The sequence below is a fragment of the Belonocnema kinseyi genome, chromosome 10 (genome assembly GCF_010883055.1).
Source record: "Belonocnema kinseyi isolate 2016_QV_RU_SX_M_011 chromosome 10, B_treatae_v1, whole genome shotgun sequence".
NCBI classification, from domain to species: domain Eukaryota; kingdom Metazoa; phylum Arthropoda; class Insecta; order Hymenoptera; family Cynipidae; genus Belonocnema; species Belonocnema kinseyi.
The window spans coordinates 86012513-86035448 of record NC_046666.1 but is presented as its reverse complement, the minus strand read 5'-3'; the positions used below and the strand labels follow the sequence as shown (position 1 = coordinate 86035448).

Here is a 22936-nt window from a genome sequence, read left to right as displayed (position 1 = left end):
ATATCTTTTGAAAATTAAAATTCGAAAATTTTTTCTAAAGCCTCCAGGGGACTTCGTTTTCGCCCGAAAAAATTTTATGTGCCCTTATTGCATCCGGACCCATAATTATGAGCCAATCTGGGCCTGGAGTTAGCCGAAAAGAAAGAACAAGTGCTTGTGGGTCTACAGTCCAAATATACATGTAACGCGATGGCAGCGCTTAGACATGTAGATGTCGATAAACATTTGCATGATATAATATCTTATGAAAAGATTTGTCTCCAGCGAATCGAGAGAATTATAGAATCTGAAAAGACGAGCAAGGCTGACGCAACGAAACCAAAACAGTCTTCACATCAGCGAGAAACAGGAAGCGAGGCAGAGACAACAGGACGGAACCAAAAAATCGTCGAAAAAAAGCGGCGTCGAGTACATCAGACCCTCGACCACCACTCAAAAATAAAAACGGCGACCTAAAGTGCTACAATTGTAACCACTGTGGTCACATCTCAAGAAATTGTCCTAAAACGCCACGAGAGCTCTCTTTTCGCAAGTGTGGTGCGAAAGGACAAATGCAGCGCCATTGTACGAACAAAATAAGTACTTTAAAAGGTGAAATAAGTCAAGTCGATCTCTCAGTCAGTGATCACGCTATAAATAAATCTGTAAAATCTGCACTTGTGAACGGCCGAAAGTTTAAAGCTCAAATTGGCAGCGGCACCTCTGACTGTGCCATAAGAAAGTCTAGAGCTCTTGAAACTAACCAAAAAATTCATGACTCAAGTGTTATTTTAAAAAATTGGGGACTGCACCACTATTCAGCTCAATCAAGTGGATATATAATTACAGATATAAGAGTAGATGGTGTAATGGTGCGAGACGTACGGATTCATGTCGTTTTGTTTGAGTTCCAGCAGATGTATATGCTGACTGACAAAACCTTCACCGACGCACCGACCGTAGACCACTTCAAGAAAGGTGATGCTCTGACCTTCGTCAAAAGTGAAGATGCGTTCCTGTCGGAGCTTTCTACAGAGAGTTATCATGCGAAAAATGTAGTGCAGTGAGTGATGTAAATTTGTCGCCACGATCAGTTTGTTCGATCACTTTGAGCGCCAACCAACGAAAGAAGATTGCGACGATATTGTAAGTATTTTAAATAAATATCGAAATGTAGTTGTATGCGACTTGAGCGAAATAGGTTGTACGGATTTAATTCAAATGAATATTAAAGAGAAAGAGGGTAGTACCCCTCCTTTTTGTAAGCCGTATGGAGCAAGCGATGTAGAAAGGTCGGAAATTAAAGAAATTGTAAAAAATTATAAAGTAGTCGATTACCGAAAACTAAATAAGCAAACACACGGATACATGCAAGTCCCTTTATCTAAAGAAGCGAGAGCTAAAACAGCCTTTATCACCCCGGACGTTACAGGGGAATTCACGAGGATGGTTTTCGGGCTTATGAACGCCGCTTTTTATTTTTCCAAGCTAATGCTCAAAACGCTAGGTCCGTAACGTGAACAACGACTAATGTTTTACGTGTATGATATCCTCATCCCAGGAAATTCGTGGCCTGATCTTAAACCGCGATTAATTATGGTATTCGCAGCTTCATCGAAAGCAAGATTGATTATTAATTTTTTTTAATGTCGCTTTTTGGTATCGAAAATAACATGTGTGGGTTTTGACTTTTCGGACGTTCTCTTGGTTAGCTGGGTTCTTCAGGCGATTTATTTATAGGTACGCGGAAATTGCCGTTCCGTTATATGGCCTAATAAGGAGTGGAGAAACATTTAAGTCGACGGAATGCGAAAACAAAGCTTTTGACCAGTTACGTTCTTAAATTGCGAAATACCCAGTTTTGTTATGGTTTTCTTCGAAACACGACACTGAGCTTCACACGGACGCTAGCGCGAAACTCTTGGCTGCCATGCTGCTCGAAAAGTCCAATGACTTAAAGTGGCTTGTCGTATATGCTATTAGTAGACATACTAGCAACCCAGGAAAGAATGATCATTCCAGAAAACTCGAACTGTTAGCAGTTATCTAGGCGATCACTAGATTACGAACGTAGTTGATCGATATCCCTTTTAAATTTGTTACCAAATGTAGAGACTTGTTGTATTTAAATGCACAGCAAGCTAAAAATCCGCAACTTGTACGATGGAATAATCTTTTGACAGATTATGAATTCGATATCGCGCACCGTCCGCGTGAGAAAATGCATTATGTCGACGCATTGAGTCGTGGCCCGGTATGTGAAAAAAAATTTTAATGTGATACAGAATATTCTGCTGAAATATTCACTCTTATAAGTCCGGAAGAGAAAAAGTGTGACCCGGAGACACGCACGGAATCGCCGACCTTCAAACTGATAAAAAAGACCGACGATATGTATCAATGGCCCATGTCACTCAATTACTAATTTAACGAGCACCTGAATGCGAGGAGCCTGAGCGATATGTAAATTTAAATTCCGATGAATCACCTTCAGAGGACGAGCTCCTTGCTAATGTAAAACCTTCGTATGTAAAAACGTTTTAAGAGAATACAGGTTCCATGCGATTGAGCGTTATGAAAGCACGACTGCGTGTTAAATGTCAATTAGTTTGATAGGATCAATTACTGTGGTAGAGCCTTCATTCTTTACTTGCTGTTACTTCTCATAATAAATTGATATTCTTCAAAACGTCGGTCTAATGATTATTCGAACCCAAGAGTGTTACGAATATTGCAACCCAAGAATGTTATGAGTATTGCTACTCTTGTTCTCAGTTAATAAAAAAGTGAGTAACATCTTCGTAAACGAAGCAGATGGGAGACAGAAAAATCTCACTATTGTGAAGATACTGATGACGCAAAGCATACACTATTTGTATACGTAAGGTGGCAAGAAGCTAGACAGAGTTGTGAAAACGAGACAAGTAAGGACCTTACGCCAGACAACATGATGGCAACGCTCCTAGAATCACCAGAAGGATGAGCAGCTACACAAAACACAATAACGGACATAATCAGACCCAAAGAACAAGAGCATCGAGTTCTTAAAGCCATATAAATGAAAGGACAACGCTCGGATTGATGTAATTGTGACGCAGTTTCCGAGGCGAAGTGTGTAGGAAAAGAGTTAGGGTTTCGTGGGTAGTTCCCATTTGGTAAGTCGCACACTCACCTTCGCTCCTTGTGGACTATGCGCCCATGTGTGCATCTCTCGCGTATGTATATTATTTGCATATACGTGAGATGCATATATTGGGCTCGTAGTCTCCAAGGTTCGGATGTGGTTAGTGCATGAGCATTTTACTGTTTTTGCTCCTCTAACAGAAAAAAAGTCAGACCTCATGCATGAGGTGAATTGCACACCTAAAGCCGGATATTTAGGTCGGGGTAAGAACTACTATCGTGCCGCAATTTGTTATAATTGGCCTGACATGTTCAATGACCTCACGTCAATCGTTAGGAATTGTGAGACATGCCAGCTTAATAAATCTGAGCAAGCCCAGTCACATTGTTTTATGACCCAACGAATAGTATAGAAGCCATTGACAGTCGTGTCAACCGATTGTACGGCACCTTTCCCTTGAAGTAAAAAGGGATATGAATACCTGCTATTATTCTAGGACTTATTCTCTAAATGGATCGAGTTGGCACCTTTGAAAAAGTCCAATGCGGAAAGCATTAATGCAATTTTTCTGTAAACAGTAGTCACCAGGTGGGTAACACCCAAGGTGGTACATTCGGACAGTGGCACCGACTTCAAAAATAATGCGGTGAGCGACCTTGCGGTGGAATTCCACATACATTGCTCGTTTATATTCGTGTATTATCCTCAGACTAACCCTGTCGAGACAACCAATAGGGTTCTGAAGTCCATGAACAGGCCAATTATTACTCAGGAGGCTAAATTCCCGCCACCCGACCTTCAGGCCTGAAAAACTCGGATGACATGATTAGAGCCCCTGAGAGACCTAATGATTAAGTTCCAAGATCAGGCTTTCGCGAAGTAGGCGAAATATTGCGATCAGATTTATCGAAACCACGAATTCAAGGTTGGTGACAAAGTCAAATTGTGCTTCATAATGAACCACTGCGCTAGCGCCACGAACTGAGACTTTTTTGTGATTCACGTAGTCGAATATATAGAATAGTTTGCGTGATCGACTAAAATAGAACGCACATAAAATAATAAAGTGGAACATCTATAACTGGATGGGTAACATAGAAAAATTACTAAAATACATTTTACGTCTTGCTTGAAAAAGTCAATCATAACAACTTATATACTTAAATTAGATAAATTTATAAAAATTAATTAAATAGATTACAAGTATTAAGAATATTGATAATTTGGTAAGGAATATTATCTATTTTACCGATTTTAATAAAAGTTATACTAAAAATACATTAATCGAAATAATTATCGGCGATCGATAAAATTAGAAACTCACTTTTTTAGTTCTATTAATTTTAAGTTTAAAAAATGATATCGACCAAGATAGGTTACGTGTTACAATTAAAAAGATTAAACCCAGACTTAGCGTCTACAACCCGACATACACAGTTAGCTAGCATGTTTCATTTATAGGCGCAAAAGATTTCATTTTCAATAATAAAAGAACAGTGTTCGAAAAAAAGGTCCAGGCGACCTTTAAATTATGTAGTTTAAATATTACATCAAACCACACACTTTTATGGACGTATTATAGATCTAGCGTAATCATCGAAATCAAGATATATTGACACTTGTAGTTATTTTCAAGTATCGTCCACATTGTTAAAAAATTTGAAAAATTTAGAATGCATGCGCCTTTCTGCACTTCTTAATAATAAAAAAGTCGGCTTAACCTATGAACTTTCTTGATGAAAAAAAATCTTAAGCCGAGTGCCTTCGAATAGTTCATGCGAATTCTCATTTGGATTGGGGATAGTTCATTTTTGGAAACCCGGTGATGACCTTTATTATCTATAATATTAACGTCGTTCAATTCTCTACTCCGAAAAAATTCTTGGATACGAAGAAAAGAATTTTTGTAATTCCTTTTTTTTTAGCCAAATAAACGTTTACCTTATTTCACTAAATATTGTTCAAGAGCAAAAAACTTGTGCATTAATTCAAAGAAATCATTTCGTTGGGCGCCATTTATTTGAAACAAAGAAGTATTTCTTGCCTTCAGAATATGAGATAATTAACTCAAGGAGTTGATACCTTACAAACTAAGAACCTAGTTTCTTTGAATCTCGTTTTTGCTTTCAAAGAAATATTATTGTAATTCAATGACTTTGAGACTTTGAATTAAAAAACATTCTATTTGAAATAAGTGATTCATCATGCATGAAACAAATATTTTCGTTTCTTTGAGTTAAAGAAATATTGGGATAATGAAAAGAAATATTAATAAAGTGAAAGCGATATTTCTTTCGTATAAGGGGATTGGTACTGTTTTTCTAATAGAACATGCCATTGTTCGAATAAAGTGATTTGTCCACTTTAGTATTGATTTATTTATTTAAAACATATTGTCCTTTTTATAAATAGAGTGAATCGATTTATGTCCAAAAGACAATGCCTTTAAGTAAAGAAATTAGCTACACATTTTTACCATAGATTTCATCTGAAAAATGTTCTGATCAGTGTTTCGCCGTTTAAGCTCTTGCTTAAATTTTTTTTTCCTACTCAGCGAAAATGAAAATACATATATTCTATCAATTATAATCATTATATTTGCATTAAATATTTATTTTAATAAAAGGGCCGGATTATTTTTATACTTTAACTATTCAAATGTTTTAAACGATAAAAGAACTTTTTCTACAAGGTTTGAGTAAATTGTTCTTCGAATCAATTAATATTATATCAACTCTGATACGTATTTTTTAACAATATGCCGCATCTTAGAAAGCAATAAATATTCATTTCAATTTTAAAATATTTGTTATTACAAAGAACTGTTTATTTTACCAAAACATATGCTCATTATGATCAAAGAATCATGTATTCGGTTCAAAAAAACATTTTACCCAGTACGAGTTATATTTATTTGTATTTAATATTTATCTTCTTGAACTTACATCGTACTTCTTTAAATTGCAGGACTCACGTATCATATCAAATACTTATTTACTACAGTTATTTACAAAACATTTCTTTAATCTAAAGAAATATTTCTTCAGCCAAATTCTACTCTACCATTTCTTTGAATTAAAAAAATCTCTGTATTCGTATAGATTATACATACTTTCAGATGTTAATTACTTTCATATAAGTTTTAGACATAAATGCTTAAGCACAGAAACATTATAATTTTGATACTTTTCATTATTATATGTTACACTACCAACACCTATATACTTGAAAAGATTTGAAAGTGGTAGAAGATTATCGAAGCTGTCGAAACAACTTACTTAATGCAATATTTTTATACGCAACCCAGGGAGTCCCTAAATTGTTTTAATCATCGAGTTTAACAGTAGGACTTTCATATTTACGCGATCAACCATATAGTAATCTATTTCGCATATATAAGTTGAGGTAGCGTTGCTATTAGTTTTTCGATTGGCCTTTTGTAAATCCTTGAGAGCTTTAGCTACGTCCGAAGTTTCATTAGCTAGCGCTTGAACAGCACGACGACCTGCAAATATAGGTATAAGAAAGAGTAGAAATCCACCAAATTTCTTTGGAACTTGTAAAATTCAAGGTTTGTTTTAAATTTCTTTTCCCATCAGCCTTTTTTTATTTTTTACAGCATCACGTGCATGCCTCAGAGCAGATTTGATAACAGTTTGTGTACCATTACTTGGCATAATTGATTTTTTATCTGCTGTAACGATTTTTCAGAGTCTGGTAGCAGGCTTTTTATTTTTAAGACCGAAACCAAAATTTTAATTTCATTACGCTTATTATTCCCCAAGTAGTTGCTTTTTCAGCTATATCTGAGTTTCTATCAAATATAAGTTTCCAAGCTTTTTCAGCTAATAATCCATCAGCTAAGTTTCCGACCTTAAAGTTTTCTTTATTTTTTTAATAAGCTATATCATGCTACACACACAGCGTCAAAAGGATTGATTCCAGAATCACCTAGAGCAAGTTGCTTTGCTAATTTCGCGCCTTGTCTACAATAATGGTAAAAGAAAGATCTAGCTCTAAAAGAATTAAACTGATTAATGACGTTATTTAGCAGTCCTATGTCATGGCTTGCCTCTTTCGAGGTTCGCATACGACTGAATTCAGGGTTTTCCCCGTAAATTATCATATCTGTTTAAAAGATACTTTCACAATGAAGAATGAACCTCTATAAATGTGACATTTATAGTTTTTAATTCAATTATAGTCAAGAACCAGTTTGAAACACAACCTGTGAAACTGTCTACCGATAATTTTGATTCGTTTAATTAAAATGAGAAAGAAGAAAGACGGCATCGACATTTGTTAGCGAACAATGTAAGACAAATAACTTTTGGACCTTCCAACGCTGGGAAAATCTTTGTTGGCTCCGTTAAGTCACTTAAATGTATAAAGCTTTGAAAACTGTTATATTCGCTTTAAACCTTTAAATCAAACAAAATATAAGTTTTTAGAGAAAAATCTTTACTCCGTAGATGACATTGAGTACTATCGTTTCAATGCACATGATGATGTTGTGATAACAAGCAGAGCTAATAAATATTCAGTGATTGTGTTTGATGATGTGGCTTGTATGAAGAAAAATATAAGAGCAGTTTTTTTTGTGTAGGTAGGCGCAAGGACGTTCACTATTTCTACCCGTGGCAGATATATACTCGTATTTATGAACATCTTATACGTGATAATGTTATTTCCTTTAGTTTTTCAAACAAGGTGAGATTATTCTGAAGCATGTACCTGTATACGACGATCATGTAAATACTGACATGCCTTGCTTACAATTTAAACATATCTGCTTAGCTTGTAGGTATGGTAATAAGTATGGATTTATAGTGATTGATGAGAATAGCAATCGTAACCAAGGTACATATACAAAAGTTTGTAATTGTTTCGTTAAGTTGGAAAAGCAATATATAGTCTGTAGCCGGCTCAATACGATGATCCGGTCTATATCTCGTGCACCCCGTGGGCATGGAGCAACCCAATGCCGGCCGTCTAATGTATTTTACCCGCAGCGGCCTTAGCATTTTTTGGACACACATGGATGCTTTTCAGGTTAAAAACCTGTGAGAGCTTAGCGCCTCCAAGGACACCAATGATCAGGAAAATTACCTTAACAGAATATTCCTCGCACAACCGTCGCAATTTTTTCTTGAAAATAATTGAATCTCTTTCTCTAGAAGCGTTAATCAGAGCGGTATTAAAGCTAATTGCGCGAATGTGACAGAGATGGCAATAAAGCACTCTTACTACCGCATTATACCTTTGGATGTTGGTCGTTCCAGAATAAGTTTCACAACTAGATAGAATGTGTCATAGATTGTCTGGATGTGCATGAAACCCTCTAAGGCTATCATCGTTGCGAAACAGAAGACTGAAGTGCATGCTTTTGTTCCTGTGCATAACCTTAAGTGATCCGATATCATGGGATCTGAACTAGTTCTTCGTCTATGGAGCTACTCCAAATTAATAGAAAACTACCAGAACGGCAAGCCTGTTCGTTGAAGATACTTTCTTCCTCGGCGAAAGTTCGATACACCAAATCTGCCGGATGAGACGTTTTATCTGCTTCAGAGAGTTTCTTCTACAAATTTTACGTCCTGAATGCGGCTCTGTGTCACGCTCATGCATGTTCTCAGGGTCTTCGGGGATTCTAATAAGTTTTCCTCGCTTCATATAATTCTTGGTAGTTGCTTTTTATGTAATTGCGAGAGATAGTGGCAATAATGTGAGAAAAAAGAGGAGTAGACTCATAGTGTCGCCCTAAAAAACACCTTTTCACAAAGGTAACGTCGTTAGTTCTCACACGATATTTTTCAAACGTGAGAGTAAATATAGGTTTTCAAAGCTGCATCAATCTCTCTATGCACTTCACGATGTTCGGATAAAAATTTAAGCCTTCCAACTGAAAGATGCTAAGTCTATGCGGGTTATTCACAAAATACGTGATACGTGTGAGGGATGCTGTATCTTTGCAGGCACATGTATCAATGAGCAGATTTTTCCGACATCATTCTATGTCTTTCTTTGAGTCGCGTTGTTCGTATATTTTTTGCCAAACATATCCGATTGTTCGAACGATCCTGTCATTTAAGGTAGCTGTGAATATCTTATACAGTCTGTTCATACAAGTGATTGGTCTGTGATTGTCTCTGAGCATGCACAACTTTTTGAATATATTTATATTCTCTGAGTCTTTTTTTAGTGGATTCTGAAATTCGTAGCCTTCTCTTAAAAATGCTTTGACTTTTTCTGGTTTAGGTGGGCGGTCAATAGTAACTGAATGATCTTAGAAGAGTTTAGATGGGTCAGAAAAATTGTTGGTTTTGTCTTACCCACCTCTTTCTCCTATCTAGACTTTTATGAGCATCAGCTAGTGCCCTTATTTTGTAAAAAAACATGCTTAGTTTGAGCGCGAACTGTCGAACTTTAGCGGCAAAATTCCTGCTATATGTTATTTAGTCAATCACACACCGAATGATTTCTCTTTTTTTATGATCAGCCCTTGGTTTTGTTTTACGCTTTGCATCCACCGAAGCTCTCACTGTCTTATACATACCCCAATTAATAGTCCACAGGTCGAATTGTTTGAAAAAATGTTGAAAAAGCTCGTCATCTAGGTCAGCCAGATCTTTGCGCATGAGAGAAATCTGGATGTTGATGTTACTCTAGGCCCTGAAGTATCGTTCTTCTTCAATGGATCTCTGACTTTATTTAATCTCACATCAGTGGACCCTCTCTTTCTGTTTTGCCGGCTTCTTCTGGCTATGGAATAATAGGTGCTTTGCTTACATAGCCCCTTATCCAAAGTTGTTCAGCATAGTTAACGTAAGGTTATTAACTTAAGGTATTCCTTAGTAGATTTATAGTCTACGCATGTTACATTTTTGCCTTACCTCTAATTTTTTCCCGACCTTCCCGTCAAGTGGGCTTGCATTGAAAATGATTGATTTTCTTAATTCATAAAAAAGATGTGAAATCAGAAAAATTGAGAAGAATTTAAATCTTTTGCCTAAAAGTTAAGTATGGTAAAATATAACATCAAATAAAATTAAGAAACCGTTCGCATTATACGTGTTAAGAACATCCGTAAAACATGTAATTTAAAATAAAAAATAAGATTTTAAATTATGTAATTTCCTATTTTTGTATGGATTCAAACCAAATTCAAGAACTAATGTTTCGTATGCATTGAAAAAAGTGAGTCCAGTATTTGGTCCTAAGGAGAGAACGTCTGGAAGACGTCTAATGAAGCAAGTATATTTGTAAAGTTAATAGCTGCGTAGAGGAAGACTAAGGAGAGACTACTGGGAGTATGTGAATGTGACTATGAAACGAAAAAATATAAAAAGTCAGGTAAATAGGAGAGCTTGCATTAAAATATGTATACATATAAAGGAGGCATTACAAATATAGAAATATAGGACAGGATTGTCATATAGGGAAAGATAGATGCATACAAAAGAGAGTTCTGTGCACTAATGAGTATAGGTAGAAGTTTTTCTTGTACGTGCGAGGCAAATTTTCATATAAATGTTAATGTCGATTTTTTAGTTAGTGTCTGTGTATTTGTGTGTCACTCGGCTTAAATCTGAGTGGAAAAATTATAAATACCTTTAGTTTTTCCATAAAAATTCTCATAGACGCGGTGGGACCACTAATCGTTGCAGTGTCAACTGCATCATGACAAATCACTTCAATGTCTGGGGGACATAATTTTTTTATGTATGTATGGCCAAGTCCTACTGTAGCTACAGTACCTGGAGTTATTTTAGATTCCTTAGAAGTCAAGCCGCATAAATATGCTGACACGATAGCTTGTTCTACAGTCAGGCACCCATCTGCGTAAGCACAGGCAATTTCTCCCACAGAATAACCTATTATATAATCTGGCGATATGCCCACGTGAGCAAGGAGGTCTGCAAGGCCAATCTTTAAAGTTTAAAATTGAAAATAAATAGTAGAATTATAGAACCATTATAGCAATAAAGTATATAATGTGCCACTTTTTAGTATGTAAATTTAGGGAGAAAATCTATCAATATAAAGAATATATAATATATGTATACCTGAATAGCAGTAATTCCAGCTGAAGTTTTGGCTATATCATCCATACCATTTGCGTCCCTGCTAGTTAAAATGTCATGAATATCTACGCCAAATGACTTTAGAGCAGCATTACATTTTAGAATAGCGTCAGCAAACACAGGAAATCGGGATAAAGCTTCTCCTGAGAAACGGACATATATTAAATATGGAACAAGTAGTCGGAGAATGAAAAAATATGACTAATTATAATTCATGGTATAAATTGCATTTATCACTCTTTAATAGTATCATAATATCACAGTGTTTCAATTTTCTGTACCCATTCCAAGCCACTGGGAACCCACTCCACTGAAGACAAACCAAATTTGTTTCTTGATGCCAGAGTGATACTTTATCTGTTTCATTTGACTTCTGTCAATATTACGACCTCCTATTACAGTATAGCCCCTGAAAGCATGTCCGTAGACATTCTCAGCATGAATATCGTGTAGCAAGCTAACATGTTCTGCATCTACTGGACGACTTTCGACCTAGTACGGATGAAATCGGAAAAAATAAATCAATGATTAAAATAAGATATTTCTGATTTCGCGTATCGTTAAAAACATACATCACTGAGTAATACATCAACTGCTAATTCCGTTCGCCCAGATACAGCAACGAGTCGTGGTAAGTCATCGTTAGGTAATCCATTATTAATCTTCTTCTTTAAATTGGACATAAGCACGACATGACCATTTGCACCTCCAAATCCAAAAGAGTTAACGGCCACGTAGCCCCCTTCCCAAGGAGTTAATTCACTGACTACTTTAATACGGCCTTCTGCTATAGCTTGTAGACCACGGCGGGCTTGTTTATAATGTAAATTTGGTGGAATATATCCCGATTCCATCGCTATAATAACCTGTGACAAATTTGAATAATACTCAAACTGAATGCTTGAATATGTGTAAAGAAAATACCTACTTTCTCTTCTTTCAATAAAATTTTTGTTTAGAAAAATTTAGTTAAAAATTAAACAGAAGTCCTCCCAGACAAAGTATATGTTGTCAGGAACAATGAGCAAACAATATACTACCCAGTTGGCTATTTAAAGTGAAAACATTTGTTGCTGAAAACGCACTTCAGATAAATAATTGTTTTGTTGTTCATTTAGATAATAATCATTCATTTTATTTCAAGGAGATTTCTTAAAACTATTTTTCGAAGATGATATTGCGCAAATGGGGACCTTTGGCTTTGACGGCCAAATGTGCTCTGTTTTTGCTATTTTCCAACATATGAAATCATATAGAAAAATAGCGATTTTGACGGGCCACTCAAATCACCCGATTTAACTTCACCAGACTTTTATTTGTGAGGTTATTTGAATTCCAAGGTGCACGCTTATAAGCCAAGGACTCTAACTTAATTGAAAGCCACCATACGATGTGAAATCACCGCTATATCGGCCAGAACATTGGACAACGTGATGGAAAACGCCGAAAAAAGCACATTTGGACGTCAAGGCCAAAGGTGCCAATTTGCGCAATATCATTTTCAAAAACAAGTTGGAAGAAATCGTCTTGATCTAAAATAAATTATTCTCTAAATTAGCAACAAAACAAATTTTTTATAAGTTTTTTTCAGAAACAAATGCTTCCACTTTGAATGACCGATCCGCTATAATTAAACTATTTGATACAATAACGCTGTCCTTCTATTTTTATAAGTGACTTATTTCTTATCTGTTTTGTATAAAACTTAATGAAAATAAATAAGACACAAATGAATGATGAAAATTCAAGAAGAGGGTTCTTGCACTTAATCGGTCAATTGATTCCTCTTACCTTAGCGACAGAACACAAACCGCTTGTCGACTCCGTGTGTCCCATATTAGATTTCACTGATCCGATTAGGAGAGGCGTAGTACGATCTTTGCAGAAAACTGATTCTATTGTCCGAATTTCTTCGGGGTCTCCAACTTTTGTACCTGTGCCATGAGCTTCAACGAATGCTACATCTTTAGGATTAACACCACATTCTTCATAACATTCTTCAATTAAAGCAGTTTGAAGTCCAGTCGAAGGGAAAGTAATGCCTTGTTCTTTATAGCCATCACAATTTGTTTTTGCGTGAACGAATGTAGCATAAATTCGTTTGGCGTCTTTAGCTTTTTGCAGATATAATACGGAAATTGACTCTCCGCGGACATACCCGTTTGCACTCTCATCAAAAGCTTTTGAACTTCCATCGTAGGATAAGACACCTGTTTTTAAAGGAGTTTAAATAGAAAATTTACATTTTATAGACTTGAATCTGCACCAAGGCATAGAGGTGTATTTGCAAATGAGGTACTAATCTTGAATAGCATCCCACTTAAATACTAGATCTCTTGAGACAATTTTTCATTTATACGTATATCGGAGTCTCCAGATGATCTCGGTGAAATCAAATAAAAAGATGCTCATTCGAGAAGACTACATGAAAAGATGCTACGAATGAAACAACCAAAATCAAATGCAAATGAAACAACTAATCCAGGGTCACCCTGGGAGTAATAACAAGTGCCTTAGCATGTTGTTGATACTCGGATATGGATTTGAGATCATCAGTACAATCACTTTAAAGGAATATAACGAGAGTCAATTTTCGTACTTTCGTTCTCAGGTTTCGACTTCTAGCCTTTACTTTCACTTGGACTGTGATGTTGTTGCCAGCCGAAGCCAAAATTTCAATAATGAATATCGTTCGCTTATCCAGAAGTTCTAGAGAACGATGTCAGGAGTCGATGATGCAATAGAGACTGCTGTGAAAAACTCCCGAGTGTAGTCACTTCGTTACATCTCATTCTAATTCATTGACTTTTTATCCGCAGCGAATTCGGTAGGGCAGAATCGTGATAAACACCGTGAGAGCGTCAAAGATACTGTCTGCGAACATATGTCTTTACTATTCGAACCTTTTGAAGTAAAATGCGGCTGCGGTTTATTTAGGTGGAAACTATATCGTGCTGGCACGCGAAAATATAGCTTTCTGTGCCTTAATTAAGTTCGAATGATTTGAGGAAAGTGAGCGTCCGCGGCTTTGGTAAGGATCGCTATTTTGCCACACATCTCGTAGTTTCTAACCATTTTTAGGAGAGAATATGTTCCATCTACCATCATCAGGTAGTCTTGTTAAGGGTTGTAAGCTCGTGATTTATGCATGAGGCACAGTACGGCTCCAAGAGTGCTCCACTAACATTTTTGCCAGTGTTACGGTGTTGGCCGTAACCCTGTTCTGCCGTACGCTTCGAGCAAGACAGAGTCAATTTTCCAGAAAGAGAAGTGCCGAATTTCCAGGAACTATGGGTTTCGGACAGCCGTTTCTATTCTACACTCGAAGCCGGATATAATTCGCTAGGACTTTTAGAAACAAACTGTATTCGTGATCGAGTTTTTGGCTACGGCCGACTGCAACATAACAGTGAAGAAGAAGGATACAGAGTAGAAAGAGGAGAGGGTGGTTATGATCTGCGATGGACTCAATACGATAATCCGCAAAAGTTTTAGCATTTTGTTAACACCATGACATGCTTTTCAGGCTAATAACTAGTAAAAGCTTGGTACCTCCAAGATAACTGATGCTCACGACGACTAGCGTAGCATACTATTCTGGTTATACTTTTCGCAACTCTGTTTAAGATTTTTTACCTCTCTTTCTGAAAAACACTATACGTCCCGCATTAAGTCATGAAATATACGGCCTTCTTGCATCAGTTAGACAATTAGATGGTATGGCTTAAAACGTGGCGACAATATGCTAGAGTGGAAATGACACCTTCTTGACACGTCAGAATAAAACTTTCTATGTATGACTTTAATCTGGGTGTTTTGAGGTAAACAAACGTTAGTTCATACAACATCGACTAATAGTTTAGATTTTTGTGGAATATGCTGTGTATTGCACAGCATATGTGTGCATCCTCTTGACAAGAAGCTGTTCGCAAATGCTTTTCCTTGTGTTTTCTTGATTTGTGCTTCCGGAAGTCAGCCCTCAAGATGAGTAATGTTTAATGCATTTTTCTCACCCTTGATTTTGAAGTCGAAGCCAAGTGTTTAAGTGACCTCCTCCGCTGCATTACACAGAAACGATCCTTTTTCCACTTCTTCGTATTTACTAACAATTTTAAAAATATTAACTGATGCATTTGCCACTATTTTTGCTTTACTTAGAATATTCCAATAATGAAGACTAGCAAGATGTAGTATGTCGCGACGACATTGAGGTCGTAAGCTGTAAAGTTGCGAGACAGGCGATATAAGGTGCATGCTTTTTTCACTTTCATAACCTTTGGAGACCCGATATCCAAGGATCTAATCTCATCCCTCGGCCATAGAACCACTCAGAATGAACAGAAAACTACCGGGACGGCGAGTATGTTGATGGCAGATATTTTTTTTTTCGCTTATATTTCATAGGGCAAAATCTTTCGGATAAGGCGTTTGTATTTGAATCCAGGAGAATTCTTAATCGATGTTGCATTCTGAACGCGGCTCTGTGGTATGAACAGGTAAACAGATGTCTCTCTAGCGCCAAAGTGTCCTATAGCGCATCTATCGACGAGATCAGGGTCTTCCAGGATTACGTTAAGTTTTCCTAGCTCCAAATTAACCTTGGCGCGTAGATCTTGAGATCATCCACGTAAAATTCATGAGTGACCTTATGCTTTCGATTTCTAGTTTCGCCACAGCAGTAGCCTTGGAAATGGTAATTTGCGGAAATGGTAACTTGGGTTAAAGGAAACTTCTTTAACTTCTTCGACTTATTTGACTTCTTTGACTTCTTTTCATGCCTTTTAATATTTTTGTCACCTGCTTGGTGCACCTGCTTGAGGGCACTGCACAGCTTCTTGTAGTTATTTGTGTTTTCTGAGTCTTCTTACAGTGGATGTTGGACTTTGTAAACTTCTCTTCAAAATACTTCGACCTCATCTGTTCTGAAAAGGGGCTCGGCAGTTAGTAGATGACATTGGAAGAGTCGAGATGGGTCAGAGAAAAACAGTTAATTGTCTCTTACCTACTTCTCTCTCCGCTCTAGACTTATCCTGACTTCCGACAGTATCTGCAGTCTGTCAATGATATATTGCCTAATGGTGACCACAAATATCTTATAGTAAATAACATACTGAATGCGGATTTCGTACTATTTTGACCAGCCTTTCTTTGAGCTGAATTTATGCATTACAATTTATAGTACGGAGGTCGGATTTTATGGAAAAATCTTCACATTATTCGGCATCTAGTTCAGCGACATATTTGGGCTTCAGAGAAACCCGGTTGTTAGTATTTTTCTCTTTTAAAAAGCGTTGTTCTTCCTCTATTGAATGCATAACCGCGGTTCGTATCAGTTTTGCCTCTCTTCCTCTGTTGCCAACTTGTATTGGCTGCAGTAGAGTAGGCGTTCCGCTAATATAACCTCTTCTCCGGAGATCCTCGGAAGGATTTCGCCGACGTTGACGCGAAAAATTCGAAAGCTCTGGGTGTTTCTCGCACCACATAGCATGCAGTCGTGCTATGCAAATTTCTCGTTTAGTGGCTTTACTGGTATCGTAGAACCTCAGCAGGTAGTACTTAAGTCATTCCGTCCACACAAAAACATTGACATTTTGCCGGTTCATCGCAGTGACTCTGCCTTCATTGGCTCCGTCCATTCTAGGTTAGTCTTCATTATTCTTCGAGCCATCGTCAAAAGACCTGCGCGATCCATTGTTTTAAACTGCACTTACTACAACTATGCTTAGTTTTATAATTATTGTTCCCACAAACAGCTAGCGAAAGAGTTTCTTCTATCCTTGTAGATCATCGCATTTAAATTAGGTCTGCCAGCTCTGGGCGGTCGGCCAGTATAAGAGAGTCACTTGGGGGTTATTTCTTTAGGACCCTCCGCAGACCACAACCGTAGGCCCTTCGGTTCGATTCTAGAGAAACCGTAACCAAAATCGAAATATATATTCAAAGATGAAATTCTTAACTATGATAGCCAGCTTTAGGCTCATATTTTGTATTTTTATATTTTTTGGTTTGTCTTTATAGATATTTTTTTAATTTCCTAGCATCTTCTTTGGTCAGAAAGTGCTTCCAAAGCATTGCTGAGCGCGCGCGCGCGCGTGTGTGTGTGTAGTTTACGTTCGTTTTGAAATACAGTTCAAACGTGAATAAAGCGTTTCAAAATTCTTCACAATATTACGCTCTCTAGCATTTCTTTTTATTTGAATTTAATATTTCTACTCTATATTTTATTTAGTTCATATAATTGTTTGAATATATTTAATCTGTAATATTCCTTATGTATATTATTGTAATGAATTATACAAAGACTTAAATTTAAAAAAAAAGATTTATTTGTTAATTTCTTTATTTGTTTGCTTATTTTATTAAACACAAATCAAAATATATTGATATAAATATCGAATTTAAACGCGTAAATACATATTTAAAATATTTAAACGTACGAATCACGCGATGCTCCAACGAGCGCTCAATGTTACGTGGGACAACTTTGCATAAATTACTTTCTTCTGCTTCAAAATTTCCCGGAAATTAGTCGACACAATACTTAAAATATTAAGCAAAGTCAGCTGGCTGTATGTGGACAAAACCCCCGTCAGCTAGCGTATTATATATATATAGTAGGTGAGCGCCACTTGTGCCTGGCTCCATTTTAGACATTTCACTGTCTCAGCTGACGGGTTTTCCACCCACGTAATCCAGCTGACGATTATTTTCATGAAAAATGGCATGTAAATGATCATCTGACGAAGCTTGAAGCTGAAGGAAATAATTCAATTAATTGTATTCTAACATGTTTGCATGACCAGGTGACGGGTTTTCCGCCTACATAGAGCCAGCTCACGGTTTTTTTTCGTCTGAATGATATATTATCCATCATATCACAAAGCTTCAAGTGAAAGGAAATCCTAGAAAACTTTTGTTTTACCTGTTGAGGCGACTGCCATTGCCACACCCACCTAAAGTTCACCAGCTGAAGCTAACTACACGTACATTACACCTGTCTGCAGCATTCCGCAAATTATTGGGCGGAAGGAAATTATTAACAAGACAATTTCGGCTGCAGCTGGACTATTGGATTTAGGAAATCGAGCTTTAAGTCGAACACGATGAGTAGTTAGATTCATATATGATATGTGTCCGTTCGCAAAGAAAGGGTGCAGACGCGGAAAAAATTCATTTCCAATTTCTTAAACCAATCTATAGTTTTTTATTTACTCTATCATGGTAAAAATATTATTCTTATACCTAAAAAATTCTAATTGTTATTAAACTGAAAATTGAGGCCCTTTTATGGAATTACCGTATTGGGCAGCTTCTTCAACCAATCCTCCTGTAAAATGAAGCTACGGCGCGTTAGTTCCCTTTCTTTGCGGACCGTCAGGTATGCTAATATCGATTATAAAGCTATGGATAACTAGGAAACAAGAGGAGATAGTTAGTATCTCATTAATTTTATGAAATTATAGTGAAATTATAGTGCAACATCATGTTGTTTAATTATATTCTAAGCTGTAACTTTTTTATTATTTTTTAATCCTTTCGTTACGAAGGTTCCAGGAAGTCGATTCAACAAGAATTTCAGATTACAATAGCATTGAATACTTTTCAATTTTGTTTGCTTTTGTTTGAAATAGTTTAATATCTATGTGTATATTTTTCATGCGTTTTTTTGCTTCAATTTTGGTCTTTTATAAAATAATGGTTTCATATAATTACCTAAACGATAGAATTGTAGAGACACGAAGGGATGAAGGCACAAATTTGCAGCCCCGACTATAGCAGAATTACAGCTTCCATTTCGAATGGCTCTTAAAGCATGTTCCATGGCAAAAAGGCTAGAACTACAAGCTGTGTCTACTGCATAGGATGGGCCAGTAACACCAAGCCAATGAGAAATTCGATTTGCAAGCATGGATCGGTCACATGCATTATACCCATATCCGTCTACCTGGAAAATTTTTCGGAAGATTTATATATTATTATTATTATTATTGATTATTTAAAAATAATAATTATTAAAATTAATATTATTTCAAAATTTTTTGTATTAATATACCCACATAAACAGGAATAGTAACTAAATACGGGTTTCATGATAACTAAAGACAGAATATGATATTTTTATATCACGTTCCCTTGAGCTTATACCTGCGTTATTTTTAGACTGTTGAAATTGACGCTATTTCCCTGTTTTATGTCATTACGAGCAAGCCAGTTGGCTAAAGCTGCTAAAGAACTTTATCAACTTTATGAAATCTAATGGGCTTCAACCCGTTTTTCCTGCATATATTTATCTTGCTGTTTTTAGCCCCGGTTAATTTGATGAAAAAATTTCCTAATTGTTTAAATAATCTCATCAATAAGTGTGGTTGCGCATTGAAAAAAATATTTGAATTTACACATACAATTTTTATGTAAGAAACCTGCTATAATCTGTTTTTACAAATAATTTCTAAATCCCGCGCTGATTCTATCTACTATTTTTCGTAAATTGTGAAAACAATTAAAGTATTTTCTTATAAGTAATTTAATGCAACCGGAAGCTTTGCTTTTTTTCTATTGCTAAACCAATACATTCTTTTATAATCTAAATTTTTTACCCGTAGATCTAACCGCATTTATTATCGGAATCTGATCATTATATTTTCTTTTATTCAATTTAAATTTAAACCAGTAGATTTTTTTAATCCTATTCTTAATGCTGATTTATTTTTGATGATTTTCCACTATTTATTTTCTTAATCAAAGTCAAATATCTAGAAGTAAATACCATTATTTGCTGAATCAGAACGATGATTATTTTCTATTCTCTTATTAAGCTAATTTCTCGAACAAATCATCTATTCTAATTTTTGAAAAATATCGCCTTTCATACACAGATCAAACATTTCCTTTAATCTCTCTTACAGGCTGTCGCCCTTAAAGTTCAATGATCTTAATGCAAATCGTAAGGTATGTGTATAGCAAAGACCCTTTTCGAAATTCTATCTAATTTTGTTAACCCAATAACTAATCTCTATATAAAATATATTTTCTATTATTCACAAAGGCAACTCTAAATCAATTTTACATGTTTGTGGTGTTAGCTGTAATGAGGCATGAAGAGGTGATACAGACCTTTCTCAATATTTGCTCGCAAAATAAAAGGGGCCTGAGTCGAGTCGCTCTCTGACTACAGGTGCTTGCCTACCTGTATCGGAAGGGACAGGGGAACGAAGCATAAAATCGAATACACATACTGAAAACTGGAGTTTACTGGACTAAACAGATCTCCTCTTAAATAGAAAATTTTATTTATCGGCTTTTATAATACCTTGAAAACGAGAAATATTCTCGAGGCTTTCTTTTAAAGTTGAACTGTTTTTTTAACCAGATTTCAACGGTAGACCGTGTTCTGGTCTTCAGATAGTCTCAAAAATGTCATAAGGCAATATAAGAATTACATTCAAAGGGCCACTCAGCCAAAATAAAAGGGAGATTCAATTTTAATAAAGAATGTTTCGTCTTTTGAACTTAGAGTATTTACTAGGGCATATGCTCACTAGAGATTCGTTTTTTATCAGTGCATAAAAATTTTCGGTAGAACATGTGAAGCCTTGATTAGCATAGACTCAACAGAACTTCAGAAAAGAGGTGCCCTTGCATCTGCATTTAGAAGTACACTTTCCTTCCGCTCTGAAGATCTTTAGGTTAAAAGAAAACTTTTGAACTTAGCTTTATAAAACCTAAGAGCTCAAGATTTTCCAAGTTTCTTGAGGAGATGTAAAAGACGAGGACAGCGAAGAGAGTTTCTTGGCTTCTCTTGAAGTACTCCTCAAGAACTCTTGCTTATCCCACGCAACCCTCCAACTATCGATTTTGAATCGAGCGGTCGTTTTCATGGATGAAACTGTCTGCCTGTCCCTTCGATTAAGTAGGGAATTTTGCTTAAGTAGAGACATTGAGCTGCGACCCACTGTTTACAATTTAATATAGAATTATCTTATACTGATTTATGTTCTAGGCTTTTAGAGATAGGGATTAAGATTCAATATTTCTATTGTGATAATCACAGGAACTTGCCTTTGCAAATTTTAATTTTTGGGATTGAAACAGTTGAAATCTGCTAAGTACTGTAATTTTACAATATAAAGAATTTGTTATTCTGTTTTGCCGGAAAGAAATTCCGAGCGTGTAAATCTTAACATTTACAGCCCTTTGATATTTGTTATAAAATTATTAAAACTGTCAAGAATTTTGTAAAATATAAAGAGGATTAGTGACCTTTGAAGGACTTCTTATAGCCTTGAAATAATCAGGATTTTAACTGTTGCAGTCGAGCGAACCGAACTCTTCTAGAAATCAGAATATGACATTTTAAGACTGATTTTAAAAAACGCCTTATTAGACATATATTTCCGCCTTCTTTAGTTTGCATTTATTTTTACGAAGGTATTGTGATATAATTCTACCAGTTTCAGACAAAAATACGCCTTGATATTATCGCTGTTTTTTTTTGATTTTTTCAGATACGTATAAACTTCTTACCTGTAATTTTTCGTAAAGCCAAGTCTTTTCCGTTTCTGAAAAGCAGGCCGCAATAAATACTCCTGTTTTCGTTCCCCGTAGACGGCTAGGATTAATTCCAGCATCAATGATGGCTTCATATGTGTGTTCCAAAAGCATTCGGCTCATAGGGTCCATTGTGTGAGCCTTTTTGTAATTTATGCCAAAGAATGAAGCATCAAACTTGTTAATATTGTTTACTTTTCCAGTACGTTGAGGGATTTCAGGATGATCTATAACATTTGAAGACGAGAATGAACCTCCATTCGCATCCTATTAACTTATATAATGCGGTCTTAATGGCTTACTGCCCCAATATATAATGCAATATAATGTTATTATTTTATTAATATTTTTCTAAAAATGCATGGTTTCATGGCTACGTGAAAAACACTTGGATTCTTTGAGTCTGCACCTTAAACTAAGATTTTGTGATTAGACTTTTGATAAATCAACAAAACGTTTTTTTTAATAATACAAACAAAGGATCCCGCATAATTGACATTTTAAATTGCTTATCTTCTTCTGTGCTGTGATATTTGAGAAATCAGGATCTAGAAAAAGAGAAAACCAAGAATATCGATCAAATCTGACTAAATAATTATTCCTGTAGACATCTTGTTTAAAGGACTTTTCAAAATTTGTTTCGATTGTTCTTGGGTACGAGGCACTAATCACTGAAAAGTTTGAAATCTTGAAACCATGAATGCGACACTCTTAATATAATACGTATAGAGAGTTCCAAGAATTTGTTGAGATTGCTGGAAGTTCCAAGATCGTCAAAATTTCTCGCGATCGGGACTCTCCGGGAGAAATGAGCGTCTGAATGAATACTCCACATTTGGCGAAAGATTTACATGATTTCTAAGAGTTCCCAGAGTTTCCTATGGAGTTCTCTCAAGATTCAAATGTGGCAATGCGAGATATCTTAGTGACTAGCTATTTGCTTGACTACGAGGGTAGTTCAATAAGTCCTTAGAATGACCAACAAATGGCGCGCGAATCGCTCTAAATCATCTGTTTTCAGTCAGCACCACTCCCGACTAGATATATTATGCAGTCACAGTCCACATCTTCTGAGTTTACGTGTTTTTATAACCAATTGAAAAAAAATTGTTCGTGAAGAAAAATGGAAAAAACGAGTTCAGAGCGGTAATCAAACATTTTCATTTAAAGGGTTTAACTCCATATGAGATAAAAAATGAAT

At 36.0% G+C, this 22936-nt stretch overlaps 1 protein-coding gene across 2 annotated transcripts in view; it reads right to left on the bottom strand.

Annotated features, from left to right (window-relative positions):
• The window catches only part of LOC117181633 (fatty acid synthase-like), a 149286-nt gene that overhangs the window by 53264 nt on the left and 73086 nt on the right, over positions 1-22936 (bottom strand). For both annotated transcript variants that reach the window (XM_033374517.1, XM_033374519.1), the window contains exons 3-9: positions 21712-21962; positions 18901-19132; positions 12979-13397; positions 11760-12053; positions 11469-11679; positions 11170-11330; positions 10715-11032 (exon numbers count right to left, since the gene is read on the bottom strand). In XM_033374517.1, coding sequence (XP_033230408.1) covers positions 10715-11032; positions 11170-11330; positions 11469-11679; positions 11760-12053; positions 12979-13397; positions 18901-19132; positions 21712-21962 — 1886 coding nt within the window. The remainder of the gene's footprint in view (positions 1-10714; positions 11033-11169; positions 11331-11468; positions 11680-11759; positions 12054-12978; positions 13398-18900; positions 19133-21711; positions 21963-22936) is intronic.